The 15,223-nt window shown below is 45.4% G+C and overlaps 1 protein-coding gene across 2 annotated transcripts; it reads left to right on the top strand.

Annotated features, from left to right (window-relative positions):
• The first annotated feature begins 212 nt into the window (after window positions 1–212).
• Window positions 213–15,003, top strand: HAO2 (hydroxyacid oxidase 2). 2 transcript variants are annotated; one of them, XM_034990173.1, is made up of 7 exons: window positions 213–349; window positions 2,266–2,417; window positions 4,206–4,489; window positions 5,841–6,050; window positions 10,464–10,622; window positions 10,987–11,056; window positions 14,725–15,003. In XM_034990173.1, the coding sequence occupies exons 1-7, from the start codon at window positions 219–221 to the stop codon at window positions 14,778–14,780; spliced, it is 1,062 nt and encodes a 353-aa protein (XP_034846064.1). In that variant the 5' UTR covers window positions 213–218; the 3' UTR covers window positions 14,781–15,003. The 2 variants fall into 2 exon arrangements, with proteins under 2 accessions (XP_034846064.1, XP_034846065.1); XM_034990174.1 differs by lacking the exon at window positions 5,841–6,050.
• Window positions 15,004–15,223: the final 220 nt, after the last annotated feature.

Genomic DNA, 15,223 nt, shown 5'->3' with positions numbered 1-15,223 from the left:
ACCAGATAACCAACATTTGAGTATGAGGAGTGAGAGAATGGAAGCGTAGGGATCAGCATCTTTGGTAATACCTCCACTGGGATAAGGAATACACGGGGGTCATTATTGAATCCAAACAGCTTCAGGCCATAGCCCCCACATTTACCCTCTCCTCTACATCTGACGTATTCTCAGTGTCTTGTTTGTTTGGTTTTGGTTTTTCCTTTGAAGGTCCAGAAATGCCCTTGGTGTGTTTGACAGACTTTCAGGCTTATGCCCAAGAGCATCTTTCTAAGTCAACTTGGGATTTTATTGAAGGAGGAGCTGATGAATGCTTCACCCGTGATGACAACATGGCAGCATTTAAAAAGTCTGGTCTTCTGTATCCTTTCTCTTGTTAAGCTAAGGTGCACTGGGTGAGGGGTCCTTGGAAGGTAGCAGCCCTGTTCTCTGCCTCCAAAGAACACAGAGTACTCAAGATATATCAATGGGTTTTGTTGTTATTGTTTTGGGTTTTGGGGGGTCTTCTTGGGGGGTGGGCAGGTGGCCGGGGAGAGGATGAATGGAGAAAAAACATATCTTAGTGCCTCTGCAGAACTAACACGAGTCACCCTCCCTCTGCATCCCAGCAACTCTGCCACCCAACAAGATAGGACAAGAGTCCAAGGTCATCAATTATCTGGGCAGGGAGGAGAAGCCAGTGGGGTAGGCCTAAATCTCCTGAGTTCCTAAACTTCTGGCTTAAAGGAGATAATGTCTGTTGGGAGAGGGGACACAAGAAATATGGAGACCCAAAGTGTCTTTAAAAAAAAAAAAAAAGATTTTATTTATTTATTAGTCAGAGAGCACAAGCAGGGGGAGCAGCAGGCAGAGGGAGAAGCAGGATCTCCCCTGAGCAGGGAGCCGGATGCAGGACTCGATCCCAGGACCCTGGGATCATGACCTGAGCTGAAAGCAGCCATTTAATCGACTGAGCCACCCAGGCATCCTGAGACCCAAAGAGTCTTAAGGGTGAAAGGAGGTTGATTTCAAAGAGGAGCTGGGCTGGAACAGCAGCCGGTAGGGTACAGGGTGGTAAACAGCCCAGAGGCCACGTCGGGCCCACCGCCTGTTTTTGGATGGTCCACAAGCTAAGAATTTTTGTTTTCCATTTTTAAATGGTTGAAAAAAAAAAAACTAAAAGAAGAATGGTAATTTGTTACAGGTGAAGATTATATAAAATTCGAATTTCAGTGTTTATAAATAAAATTTTATTAGAACCAGCCATGGTCAATCATTTACATATTGTCTATGGCTGCTTTTGCATTACAACAGCAGATCTGAGTAACTGGGACAGATCGCGTGGTCCACAGAGCCTAAAATATTTACTATCTGGCCCTTTACAAAACAGCTTACTGCCCCCTATAATAGAGAGGTCAGGAGAAAACTGAAAAATGGGATACAATGTGAATACAACGTTCTGTATTTTCATACTTGTTTGGCACTGTACTAGGCCCCTTACTTGCTTTAGCTCATTTTGTCTTCATGAGACAATTATGGAGTTTGGACTATTCTCCCATTTCACAGATGAAGTTTGTATCTTACCCAAGTTTGTACAAACAATATATCTAGCAAAACCTTTCTACGTTTGTATATGGGAATAATAATATTTTGTGAAAAATACGCATTCTTGGACCCTGAGACTAAGTCTCTATTGGACTTAAAAGTGTGTTTTATATGTTTACTATTGTGAATTCCCTACCTTTTTCTAAAGCAGTAGTTAAGTCAAATCTTCCAATGAATTAGCTTCTAGCGAAAAACAAAACAAAACAAGCCCCCACCATGATCATTCTCTGGGATTTGTCCTCTTTTAGTGACCTTTTCTTACTTTATAGAGACTTGTTTCTAACCCATGAGCAAAGAGCCTAGAACTCCTTCCTGCTTATTCTTTTCTTTTCTAATCCTCGGTATGGTAAATCAATCAAAGCATCCAAGTGCTGAGAGTCTGCTCAGGAAGGCAAGACTCAAAGACACAGATCTGTGCCAGAGCAAGGCCAGAGGTGGTGTGGGCCACACGTGCACTGGGAGTTTAGAGGGAGTGGGGTTAATGTGGGCCAGGATGTTAGGAAAGGCTTTCTGAAGGAAAGTTGGTCTGTTGGCCTAATCAGCCAACTGACCCCACCAGAGGTTTCTTGGGACCCAGTCTGGTGTAGACCTGCACCCAAATCTGGAAGCCCCAGCCCCATGCAGCAGCTGCATGCTGGAGAGTAACCCCACTAATAGAAGAATCTTTGTTGCTGGGCACAGAATCCGTCTCCGCCCCCGGTACCTGAGAGATGTGCAAGAGGTGGACACCCGGACCACAGTCCAAGGGGAGGAGATCACAGCCCCCATTGGCATCGCGCCCACGGGTTTCCACTGCCTCGTCTGGCCAGACGGAGAAATGAGCACAGCCAGAGGTATGACCCAGCCGCACCTCGAGGCTCCCTTCCCAGGGGCCCTGAAGTGTGCAGGTAACCTTCAGAACAATAGCAGGATTTCTCCCAGAGGGAGCATAGGGACAGCAATCTGGTCAGAATTAAGGAGGATGTTCACATAACATTTCATCCCAGTTTGAGAAAACATCCATTTCCATCACAAAGAGAGGGCAGCTACAGATGAAAAGATGTGGAAACCAAGCAGGTCATCCTGCGAAGGAGGAATGCAGGCCACTCACAGTCTGAGGGGAAAGGGATTCTCAGCGTGACTTCAAGGATAGGGCTCTCTTTGACCTGACCCCTCATGGGCCAGGGTTGGGGCTGAAGGGTGAGTCTCTGAATTTAGGATGAGGAGAGAGTCATGACATGAGGTCCTGACAAAGCCCCGGGCAGGTGTTCCTGCCCAAATGTTGTGTTTCCCTTCTCCTTGACTGACTTTGTCATCTTAGATGACAAAAAGTTTCTTATTGCATATGTCTCCTTCCTAGTAGCCCCTTATTCTCTTCCCCCATCCCTCTGCACCAAAAAATAATGAGAAGAGAAGGAAGAGGGGAGGGGAAGGGCTGAAAATAGTCCTGTGACTCCCTTTATAATCTTTACTCTAGGTCACATCTAGGAAATATTTCATTTGCAGGTTGCCCAGGACTTCCCTGGGATCTTTTCCTTTGACTCCGTGATATAGGAAGCAATGAATCCAAGGATTCTAGAGCTCCAAGTGACATCTGTCTGGTTAGGAGTCAAGACTGGCTAGGCTCAAATATGAATATCCTGTAGGACTATGACTGTTTTACTAAATCTTCACGGTTGGACACATGGTGCTTTTGTAGTGGGGCCGAAGAATGGGGTATCTCCTGTTGGTGTCAGGAGTTGAAAATATTAAATCCTGATTAGGCCAGAGTCTGCCCGGGTTGTGGAGTGGTAGTGACGTTGACCTACTAGAGAGTCCTACTGAAAACAACAGTCACAGTAGGAAGTGAGAAATACGCAGCAGTGTCGACATCACCGTCACCCCCACCCTCGCCAACCTCGTGATCACTAAGCCTTTGTACAGCACATCACTTAGTAATTTTAAAAATGCTTCCAGGGGTGCCCGGGCGGCTCAGTCGGTTGAGCATCAACTCGATCTCTGCTCTGGTCTTGATCTCAGGATCGTGAGCTCCACGCCCAGCCCTATTTAAAAAAATAATAATAATAGTAAATAAAACACATAAGAATGCTTCCATATCTAGTATCTTGTTTAATCTCTCAGCAACCCTATAAGAGAGGTATTATTATTTCCCCCCATTTGACAGACAAAGAAAATGAGACTCAAGGCACACAGCTAGGAGGGGGGAGAACGAGCACTCTTCTAACTTAGATAGCATGCTTTCTCCGGGACAGAGCTCAGCCTTCTCCCCTGGCATCACCTTTCCTCACCCTTTGTCCTCTTTAGTTCCCTTCTGCTTCATCAACGAGTTCACGGGCAGCCCATTCTCCCATCAGAAAGCTGCAGCATGTCCAACCAAAATCGCTCCGGGCACTGAATGACCGCTCCAGCCAGGAAACTTGACAGGGTCTGGAGGACAGGCTCTACAGCTGGGCGGGGCGGGAGGGCTCCGGGGCTGACCGAATGCCCCCTACGCCCCCTGCTCTAGTGGGAAGCGGGATGAAGTCAAGCTTTATCTCCACTCAGAGGGCAAACAGGCCAGAGGTGGCACGGACCGTAAGGGCTTCTCCCCCGGGCCCAGAGCCCTCCTCCCTCCAACCTGAGCTGTGCTGTTGGCTTTGCAGCCGCCCAGGCAGCCGGGGTCTGCTACGTCACCAGCATCTATGCTAGCTGTCCCCTTGAAGACATTGCTGCCGCGGCCCCCAGGGGCCTCAAGTGGTTCCAGCTCTACATGCAGCCAGACCGGCAGCTCAACAAGCAGCTGGTCCAGAGGGCTGAATCCCTGGGCTTCAGAGCTCTGGTCATCACTGTGGATGCGCCCAAAATTGGCAACAGGCGACGTGACTTTCGAAACCAGCTGAACTTAAAGATGAACTTGTTGCTGAAAGACCTTCGCTCGCCTAAAGAGGTAGGAAAGATACCAGATCCAGTGGGCAGGCATGACAGGAGGCAAATTTCCTCCCCTCCTTCCTCTCCCTTCTCTCTTGCTACAAAAAGTCCCTGAGGGCCGGGTCTTGCCAGACACTGCAGATGTCCCGGCTCAAACAGCAGATCTGGTTCCTGCTATCCAGAGCTACCAGATGAGCGGGATAGAACACAAAATGTCCTCACTCGTGGAGCTACCCAGCCTGTCACCAGAAGTGTTCTGGCCAGGGCTGGGTGTTAAGAAATAGGAAAGCTATGGAAAGGGATTTTCCATGCCATAAGAGAGCAAATTAACCAAGTTCTTCCAACACTGTCTACACCATGGGGCGCTTAGCAGATGATCATTTTGGATGGCACATTTAGGTGAACTGACCGCCTGAGGAGGCTGCTCACAGACAAGGCGACTGGCCCACAGAGTGTAGCCCGCCCAGGCCTCCGACCCTGCTGCCTTGAGAGCTGAGGGTCGGTACCTCTCGACACCTAGAACTCCTCCCTAGAACTGCAGTACACTTGTTTGGAATCTGAAATAGGTGACTGCAAAGGCCACTTCCCCATTAAAATCCTACAGTCAGATGGGATGGAATGCCCCAGAGAGAGAAAGTTTTGGCAACACTGGAGTCCCTTGGTTACATTAGAGATAATGGTATCAGCCTTTTCAGCCAGTGGGCAGCTGTGATACTCAGTCAAGTGACTCAACAGTTCTACACATTAACCACAAATTAGCCTTGAAGGTTTCTGGAATCCTTATCTCAGATTCCAGAGACACACTGGGATTTACAGATATTTGATTCACATGGTGAGCCAAGGTTAGATATAAGGTAGTATCTGATTCAGGATTATCGAAGTATTTCTTAGTTCTTATAACCTTGGGCATATCTCAAGCATAACATGTTATATCGGCCTATAAATGCTTTTGTTTATCCCCTTCACTTACTAAACTCTGAGGTTCTTTTAAAGTTGGGACTGTGTCACTGGGTCTTATACACAACTAATGAATCATTGAACACTACATCAAAAACTAATGATGTACTCTATGTTGGCTAATTGAACTTAATAAAAAAAAATAAAGTAGGGACTGTGTCTTATTTGTCTTTGTGTCCCCAGATCCTGGCATAATTATAGAGCAGGGCACAATTAATGGTTAATGAATAAGCAGTTGAGATAGTAATTCTTTTGCACAAATTTTGTTAGGAAAAGGAGCTGGAAGTGTTGTTGATTCTGTTACTACTCTTTTAAGGCTTATGAAAGGTGGCTATCTGAATGTGTCTCGGTTTGGAATGGATCAAACAATCCTCAAGGAGCTCAGGTCTAAGGTTCTTTTTTCTTCCCCACAGAGAAATTCAATGCCTTATTTCCAGATGTCCCCCATTGACTCATCCTTCTGCTGGAATGATCTCTCCTGGCTTCAGAGCATATCGCGATTGCCCATCATCCTTAAAGGGATCTTGACAAAAGAGGATGCAGAGTTAGCTGTGAAACACAATGTCCATGGCATCATTGTTTCCAACCATGGTGGGAGGCAGCTTGATGACGTTCCCGCTTCTGTAAGTAGGGTGACTTCAGAGGGGGTATGTGTGTGAGTGTGTGTGTGTGTGTGTGCGCTCGAGTGTGCCTACAGCATGGTACTCTGTGGCCCACACTCCCCTCTCCCTTACCACATATGCTGGTATATAACTGTTAATTGCAAGAACTTTTAATTATTAACAGTCTAGCGTGTGCCAGGTTATTTTTACAAACTTCACATACATCATCTCTAAATCTCACAACCGTCCTGCAAGATGTACAGCATCATCACTCTTTTACAGATGGGGATCCTGGAGCTTAGAGATGTTAAGTAACTTGTCCAAGTTCACATAGTTAGGCACGACATTCCAAAGGCACTGAGGTCTCCTGCCTTCTGGAGGAAGTGTTCAGCTTAAAGACTGCCTGTGTGCATGGAGTGTAACAACATATTTTCTCATATGACACATCCTGGGAAGGAACAGTACCTCACTTACACGAATAAATAACCATTTTTCACAGTAAAACTAAAAAATGCCATATGAATCTTTTTCTAAAAATCTGTGACAGTCTGTGATTTTCCCCCTATCTTTTGAATTTATGTCCGTTACAGATGAAGAGGAGGCAGGCAAGGAAAGAATCTTTAAATGGGAATTAATTGTTGATTTATCTTCTTGGAGATATATAGCTTATATTTTTCCAAGAGATTCTTCTATCACTACTTGATTTATTGTAAGAAAAGGAAGTGTGGGGTGGGGGCACCTGGGTGACACAGTGGGTTGGGCTTCCAATTCTTGGTTTCGGCTCGGGTCAGGGTCTCGGGATCGTGGGATAGAGCCCCATGGCAGACTCTGCTCTCCCTGGGATTCTCTCTCCCTTTCCCTCTGCCCCTTCCGCTCATGCTCTCTCTCTCTCACCTCTCTCTAAAAATAAAAATCAATAAATCTTTAAAAAAAAATAAGAAAGAAAGGGAAGTGGGTTTTTTCTCTTTTGGCCTTTCTATTACGTAAGTAAAACACGTTCACTGCAGATAAATCATAAAATGTACATATGCAAAAAGAAGAAGATAAAAATCACCCCTAATTTCATCACTATCACTAATGACAATATTTTGGGAATTGTTTTTTATCAACTTCTTAATGCAAAGATGACAGTTTAGGTTGAAAAAGCTACATACTATTTTGTAATTTTTCTCTTTTCACTTTATCAATATATTAAGAACATCATTTCATTTCAGTATATACGTTTCTCTCATTTTTTTAAAAAGATTTTATTTATTTATTTATTTGAGAGAGAGAGAGCAGGAGAGGGGGGAGGGTCTGAGGGAGAAGCAGACTCCCCGCCAAGCAGGGAGCCCGATGCGGGACTCGATCCCAGGACTCCTGGATCATGACCTGAGCCGAAGGCAGTCGCTTAACCAACTGAGCCACCCAGGCGCCCCACGTTTCTCTCATTTTTAATGGTGTATAGCACAAAGGGACAATTTATATAACCAACTGCCTATTGTTGAACATCCAATGACTTCCAAGCCTTCACCATTTTAAACAGTGCATCAATGACCATCCTTAAATCTTTAGCAGTCTCAATTACTTCTTTAAAACGAATTCCAGGAAATGGAGAAGTTGTATCAACCAGTTTGTACATTTCAAGGCTTGTGAAGCTTGGAGGTTTAAGGTGCCAATGACTCACCCCTTCCTCCCCACCAGGCTCTCAGTGAGAGAGAAAAGGCACAGAACAACAAATCCACTTAGAGAATAAGGAGCACAGCTCACTGTAGCTCTCCATAAGAGCTGATTGAAGGGAACAGTTGGGCATCCTACTTCCCATCCCAAATTTTGACCTGTGACCCCAGGAGAAAGTAGATATGCAAAGCACATGCCAGCACTCTCACCCAAGTCCTGCAAGGATGCCCCCAGGCCACCTCCCACACACCCAGAAACTGGCAGAACAGGATGCTATAAAGTACAGCAGGTCCTGAGCAGTCCCAATTGTGCCTACGGGTAGGAACAGAAAACAAAAAAGAGCCCACCACCAGCAAGCAGCAAATAGAGTAGAATGTTGACTCTCGAAATAACTCTAATAAAACAGTATGCAATTGGCTCATGAATCAGTTTAGCCAGTCTTGCTCCCTTGAGGGGAGGACTGAGTAATACATGGAGAAAGAGGCTGAGTAATTGCTCCCCACTGCACTTCCTCAATAGAGAATGACTGTTGGCAAAGGTAGGAGCCAGAGAGAGAATTTCTCCTTCCCCATCATTCTCCCAAGCCATCTGACTTAACAACCAAACCCAAGGGGACGGTGCCGAGATTGGTGTGAAGCTAGTGAAGTACTTCTGGCTCAAAATTTGAGAACGTGCCAGAAAAACTTAGTAAGATAAATAATAGTTTAGGGGTGCCTAGGTGGCTAAGTGTCTGCCTTCCGTTCAGGTCATGATCCCAGGGTCCTGGGATCGAACCCCACATCAGGCTCCCTGCTCAGCGGGAAGCCTGCTTCTCCCTCTCCCACTCCCCCTGCTTGTGTTCCCTCTCTCGCTGTGTCTCCCTCTGCCAAATAAATAAATAAAATCTTTTTAAAAAAAGATAAATAATAGTTTAATGCAGTATTTAAAAAATTAAAATTAATGCAAAAAGTTCCATGGTGAACAAAATATCAACATTTTAAATAAAAATAGGATCTGTTCCTGTGCTTGCATAACCTGCTTCCACACATCTCTCTGTCATCCTGACCCCAGATCCAAAAAAAATTTATTTACAAAAACAAGCAGTCACCCACCCTTGCTCACAGGTCAAAGTTTGCCTTTCAATTTTTAAATATTACATCCAAATGTTATTTATCTGAGTGTTTTGGCATTCCTTAAATTTTGTGCCTGAGGCCAGTGCTTCACTCCTCTCACCCCAGACCCTCTCTGTGAGGGGTATGACCCTTTGAAGCTCCCATCTCTAGAAGGTTCCATATATTTCCTGTATTTCTTCCTGGGACCGGAAAAAAGGGTCAGCTAGCTGTTGTCCCCAGAACGCTCTAATGAATGTCCTATTGTGACCTATCGAAAGTAACTCTAAAGCAATACTGTACCCTAGGCTAAAATTCACTCCCTGGTCTGTTTCTCCAAATTCCATCAGCTCCATTGTCCAATACAGCTCACTGGAAGAGTTTGCACAGATGTGTTTATTTCTTTTTCCCAATATCATCGAAATATTCCAAATAATACCATGCTGGGGCTATAAAAATACCCCTTATCTGGACATGCATTCCAGCAGTATTCTCATATGTAAGTCTAAAGTATTCAGTTCTCCTCCACTTGTAAATTAAGAGTACAAAGTTCTTTCCTCCCTGATTACATATTCTGCTCAGTCACCCAAAGGATCTCATTGAGATAGAATTGCCATTGACTCCTTCTGCAGCAGAAGTCCCTGAGGGCCCAGTTTCGCCTCCTCTCCAGCTGTCTGTCCAAGAGGCATAGAACAGGAGCCCTGAGACAGTTCCAAAACTCTGTCCTCAAGGACCCTGCTCCCAGACTCTGCTGTCACCCCTCCTCTTAGACTTGGAGGTGCTCAGGACTATGGCTCAGTCTGGGGCACTGTGGGTTGGCAAGACCTGGTAGCTGCAGAGCCTGGAACAGGGGAGGCAAGGTGAAAGACAAAGTCTGGGGAGAAACCAGGCCAAGTGATAAGCTGCTTTTGTTTTGCCCTACCTCGACAGCACTGTTGCTTGCATTCCCAACCCATGTCTCAGATAACCCATACAGGAGTCAGGAACAAGTTGGTCAAACGTGGTGTGTAAGGAACAATGGGCATCCCAGTTACACAAGACAGGCTATGGTCCAGACACATCTGCTTTGCCAAAAGGACTCAGTGTCTTACTAATGGAGAGCATTCCTAGCTGTGCCGCCGTAGAAACAGAGAAGGCTGGAGAAAACCAAAAGTCAAAATGCACTTTAGAAAGAACATTAAAGTGAAGACCATAAATGGAAAATATCCCCTTTAGGACGTGAAGAGGAACCAAGAGTTTCTTCCAAGCTGTAGATGGTTGAACAAGGAGTCAGAGAGAAGCTACACTCTGTCAGGGCAGAAAATGGCAAGAGGGAGAGCCTGCAAAAGTCCCTGGGGCTCACGGGGCGCCTGGGTGGCTCAGTCGGTTAAGCATGTGCCTTCTGCTCAGGTCATGGTCCCAGGGTCCTGCTCAGGTCATGGTCCCAGGGTCCTGCTCAGTGGGGAGCCTGCTTCTCTCTCTCCCTCTGCCCCTCCTCCTGCTCATGTGTGCGCAGTCTCTCTCTCTCAAATAAATAAATAAATAAAATATTTTTTTTTAAATAAAAAGAAAGTCCGTGGGGCTCAGGAACGTAGCTGCATTATACTTGGACTTCCTGTTCCTGACCCACATTGAGGGCCACCTCTGCCCCATGATCCCCGAGAGTGAAAAATGGAAATCCCTCAAGCCATGCATGTCTCTTTCTCAGATCGATGCCTTGACAGAAGTGGTGGCTGCCGTGAAAGGGAAAATGGAAGTGTACCTGGATGGTGGGATCCGAACTGGCAACGATGTGCTCAAGGCTCTGGCCCTTGGGGCTAAGTGTGTGTTTCTGGGGAGACCAGTCCTGTGGGGTCTTGCCTATAAGGTGAGAGTGGCAGAGTGGAAACCAGTGGGAAGATACTGGGCTTCTCATTTGCTCCCGGGCTTTACTGTGGTTTGCCATCCAAGCTGAGCTGTTGTTGCAGGTGCCACAGATCCTGAGGGACAACTCCCCCTTGCCCGCCTCTCCCGCTTCCTCGGCAGGGCGTTTCACATTCTCAGGCCCCCTCACCCCCATCTTTTCCTCTTTGCTTCCCTGTCTTCCCAGTGTAGTTCCAATTTCACAGACATCCTTGTCCTCCCCACCGCAGCTGGGAGCATACCTAGAACAGCTACTCAGCACCTGGGCAGAATGTTCTTCACCCTTCTTTTTGTCTCTCCCCACCCCACCACCCCCCTCTTGGGAGCAGGGTGAACATGGCGTTGAGGAAGTTTTGAACCTTATAAAAAATGAATTCCACACTTCCATGACCCTCACAGGTAAGTTTTCACAATTCTTTTCCTGATTTGGAGCTGAAGGCCTGAGGGCTACAGAACGGGAGTGGTGACCCCTCTTCCTATTTCCCCTTCCCCAGCCCAGTGGCTGCCTAGAAGAGAAAGGAGGGAAGAGATGCCCCAGACAAAGACTGAACACAAACTCAAAAGGTGATACCTTTGCCACGAAAGCAAATGCAATTTCAGATTATAGGAAAGAGGGTCCCCCTGTGCTCTGGCCTGCTCAGATCACACAAGCAGGCTTGTTGGGTATGGTTCTGTGGGTCATTTTTTCATATTCATGGGCTGTGGGGAGTTGAGAAATTATGTCAAGGAGGAAGCATGGAGGAAGTGGGGAGACAGACACAACAGGAAGAGAGAAGGGGGAAACAGGAGAAGTGCCATCCTGTGTAACCACAGCCAGAGAAACATGGACATCTTGAAGTTCCATGCAGGTGGACTTCAGTCAAAAATGAAGTTATTGTAAAGTAGTGCTCATAAAAATTTATACGTTTTTAGCAAAGCCTGGGATCCCAGTGACCTATAAAATAGTAGTTCTTAACTAAGATCGACAATGATTGCCCTCTTCAGGAAGAATTGTTTTTAGAGTTTTGAGTTTATTTTTTTCCAGCTGGCACAAAGACCGCAGGGTGGATACTTCTGGTAGTTAGTGCTCAGAGGCTAGGAACACTAAATGTCCTAAAATGTCTGGAGAAGTCTCATAGAAAAGAACTACCCTACCCAAATGCCAATGGCCTATGGCTCTGTCATTGATTGTCTTTGTCTGCTGTAGATCTAACTGATCACAATGTGAAAGGACAGATAAGAGGAACCCCAATGAGACCTCCATTCACTCCTCAATTCTAAAATTTGGTAATAGCAGACACCGTCTCCAGAAGTAAGGAAATAATGAATCAAGAGCTCTGATGTGAAATCAAGACCATTTTCATGCCATTAACTTATTTCCATAAATGTTACAGAGCATCGGTCATGTGCTGAGCACAAGGCAGGATGTCCAGGTTCTTCTCAAGTCTGGCTTTGGTCTGATATTTAGACAAGTGTCTTATACTCAGTGTCCAAGTTATGTTAGCAGTGTCCATTGGGGTTGCAGACTCAACTTTTGGGCTTGAGTAATACAAATAGAAAACTTAGATCAGCATTACTGCCAGCACCATCCTCCTTCCCACTGAGCAAATTAATTAAAGAAAAAAAGGGGGGAAGGATAGATCAAGGCATGGAAGACAAGGACCGTCAACTTTGGACCAGAGCCATACTCTTCAGAGCCTATGAAGATAAGTCAGTAAATGACTTGGTGTCACCCAGGCCCTCTTGTAAGGGAGGGGGAGGGCATGAGCATGAACAGATATCATATTGGTGTGTTTTGTCCCTGGGAGGGAGGGGCGTGAAGGATAGGTAGACCCATGAGCTTCTGCAGATTCCAGGAGGTTGAGATGACTTTTCCTGCTCCCCCAAATATTTTCCCCCATCCTTGCAAAATGATGTCTGATATTCTTTTAACAGAAGCCTATTGGGGGAATTCACAATAACAAAGCTTTTTTATTCTACCAAAAGTTTACACTTAACAATCGCTGGGGTAGAAATGGTAGCTGGAAAATCTCCTTCTGAAATAGAGTGGAGAGCATCCTTTTTTAAAAGGGGCAGAGAAAAAACAGAATTGTGAGCCTGTTTAGGGCTGACAGCTTATACTACCCTCCTTCTAACTGTTGTACAATGAGAATGTATTGTTTCAAATGCATATATAGAAAAATGAGTAATCACAACCAAACATGGGACAGAGTAGGGGGAGAGAGAAAGAATAGGAAACTCAGGAAGAAGGGCATCCGTTGGCATCCTCTGCATAAGAGTCTCTCCCCCAGGCTAGTCCATGGGAAGAAGGGATCTCAGGCGGGGGGCCTGGCTTTTGGTGGAACTCACTAAAATGCAAAATCATAGTGTGAAAGCGCCAAGATTCTGTCACCCCCTAGCCCTTCCACACACAATGCACGTAGGATGCCTGACCCAAAATCAGCACCCAGGAGGAAACAGTTCATATGATTTCTCTCTCCTTATTCCCCTGGAGATGTGTGACATTTTTCCCTAATGACCCTGTAACATCACAGCCCTGGGAGGAGACCTCTATTTGCACTATTGCTGAAAGCAAAATAAGCTTAAAAAGTCATGGTTTTTCTCACCGTGAGACCAATTGCTGAAATCATACTTATAGGAAGGTTAAAATCATGATCTGTCTTGGAAAATGTCCACATAAAATCATACCAACACAGGCTTACTAAAGTCTTATCCTTCATAAGGGAAGGAGGCTGAATTAAAAAGTATATGAACCTTCTCAAGGTTTATTGTTCGGAATTCCCTACTTCACTTTAAAGTAGCCAAAACATTTCAGTGTAAATATCCTCCGAATTTACAGTAATGAAAAAATTATAAATATGCATTCTCTCTCAAACTTCTACTGAGCCTCTGCCAAGGGCAGGGCAGTGCCCTTGGTACCGCATGAGACCCAGAAACCAATCTGATGAGAGTCGAATAAGTACAGAAACATTACCAAGGTTTATGGGTCAAACGGTCTCAAAATGGAGTCATAACATAACCTGGATGCAAGTACTGAGACATTTTTACATCATTTAAATATTATTTTTATTACAATATATAACCGAAGATCATATTTTGGCATCCTCTGTGCTCCTTGAATAGGACTGCCTACTGTGATGACCCACTATTCTCTGCCCTGGGGAAACCCAAAGCTCTTAAGACCACTGTCCATTCTGAGGAGAGCTGCCTCTGGTACCAAATTCCTGCTTCTGCTGAATAAGTTCATTTTGTGGGTTACTTTTGCATCCCGTGCCTGCCATTTCTGTCCACTACAATCAACCCAGGCATAGTTTTTAGAGGGGAAAAGGACACTCTCATTAGTTATATTTTCGTGAGTAATACATTTTGCTAAAGCTGTGTTTTGGGAGGTGAAGATGCACACATCATACATGTGGGAAAAACTTCGAATTAATCATTACACATCCTGGCATTCAAGTCTTTCTGCCTTATCATCACCAAAGATTTCCTGTCTACTCAAGGTTACAGCTCTCCAGTCTGCACCAACAGACTACTCCCTCTTTCTCCTTCCTCTTCGTGCTTCTTATCTGACGCCACTCTCTTCAGTCCCTGCGTCTAATCTCAGCTACAGTTCTAATTTTGCATTTTAGTTAAGATCCTCCACTAAAGAAGTGTTACATTTTGCAGCACTTTCCCTTAGAAGGCAACCGCTGTATGAAATAATCATTCCATCTCTTATTCCTGACTCATATTCTTCCTTGACACATACTTCCTATATCCCTGAGCTTTATCAGCACTCAGATAAAGGTCAAGTGTATCTATGGCACATATTAATTGATTTTTCAATGCTAAGATGGTGTTTGTATATTTTTACTATGCCTCTTTCAACACAGCCACAACATGGCTGTGTTGAAAGAGGACTTGGGCACAGGCTCACAAAATAATTCTCAAGGCAATCAGAATCACATTAATCCTCTGGTATCCATAATGTTTTTTCAGGGTGGGCACAAAGATCAAGTCAGGCTTGTTCCCATTGGATCATCCCATTACTCATGATGGGGTGGGTTATTGGTGTTTTGGAGAAATAAGCTTGTTAACTGTTCTTTTAGGTTGCCGGTCGGTTGCCGAGATCAATCAGGACCTGGTCCAGTTCTCCAGGTTGTAAAGAAAGAGGGCTAATGACCAGACTGCTGAGGTTGCCCACAGGGGGAAGACAAACTCATAGTGTGGTGCATGATGCCTTCCCGCCTTGGCCCCATCCTATCCAGAGGCTCATCCCCTGCAAGTTCTATCATTCTACCCCTTGTGCTTCAGGCCCTCCAAACCCCTCCTCTTCCTCAAATGTGACATGCTCTTCTTTGCCTCACTGCTTGTTATATGTTCTTGCTTAAAATCCTCCTCTGAAAGAAAAAATGTTAAAAAGGTGGATCAGGGGCGCCTGGGTGGCTCAGTTGTTAAACGTCTGCCTTAGGCTCAGGTCATGATCCCAGTGTCCTGAGATCGAGCCCCACGTTGGGCTCCCTGCTCCGCAGGAGGCCTGCTTCTCCCTCTCCCACTCCCCCTGCTTGTGTTCCCTCTCTTGCTGGGTCTCTCTCTGTCAAATAAATA

This window comes from Mirounga leonina, unplaced genomic scaffold (genome assembly GCF_011800145.1).
Source record: "Mirounga leonina isolate KUSES-001 unplaced genomic scaffold, KU_Mleo_1.0 Mir_507, whole genome shotgun sequence".
NCBI lineage: Eukaryota > Metazoa > Chordata > Mammalia > Carnivora > Phocidae > Mirounga > Mirounga leonina.
Note: the sequence above shows the minus strand (reverse complement) of the source record. Positions and strands in the feature narration are given on the sequence as shown.

Coding starts and splice junctions, on each gene's coding strand:
- HAO2 (XM_034990173.1), top strand. CDS start 219: ATGCCCTTGGTGTGTTTGACAGACTTTCAGGCTTATGCCCAAGAGCAT. Junction 4,490..5,840: donor ACCTTCGCTCGCCTAAAGAG/GTAGGAAAGATA, acceptor TCTTCCCCACAG/AGAAATTCAATGCCTTATTT. Junction 10,623..10,986: donor TGTGGGGTCTTGCCTATAAG/GTGAGAGTGGCA, acceptor TCTTGGGAGCAG/GGTGAACATGGCGTTGAGGA.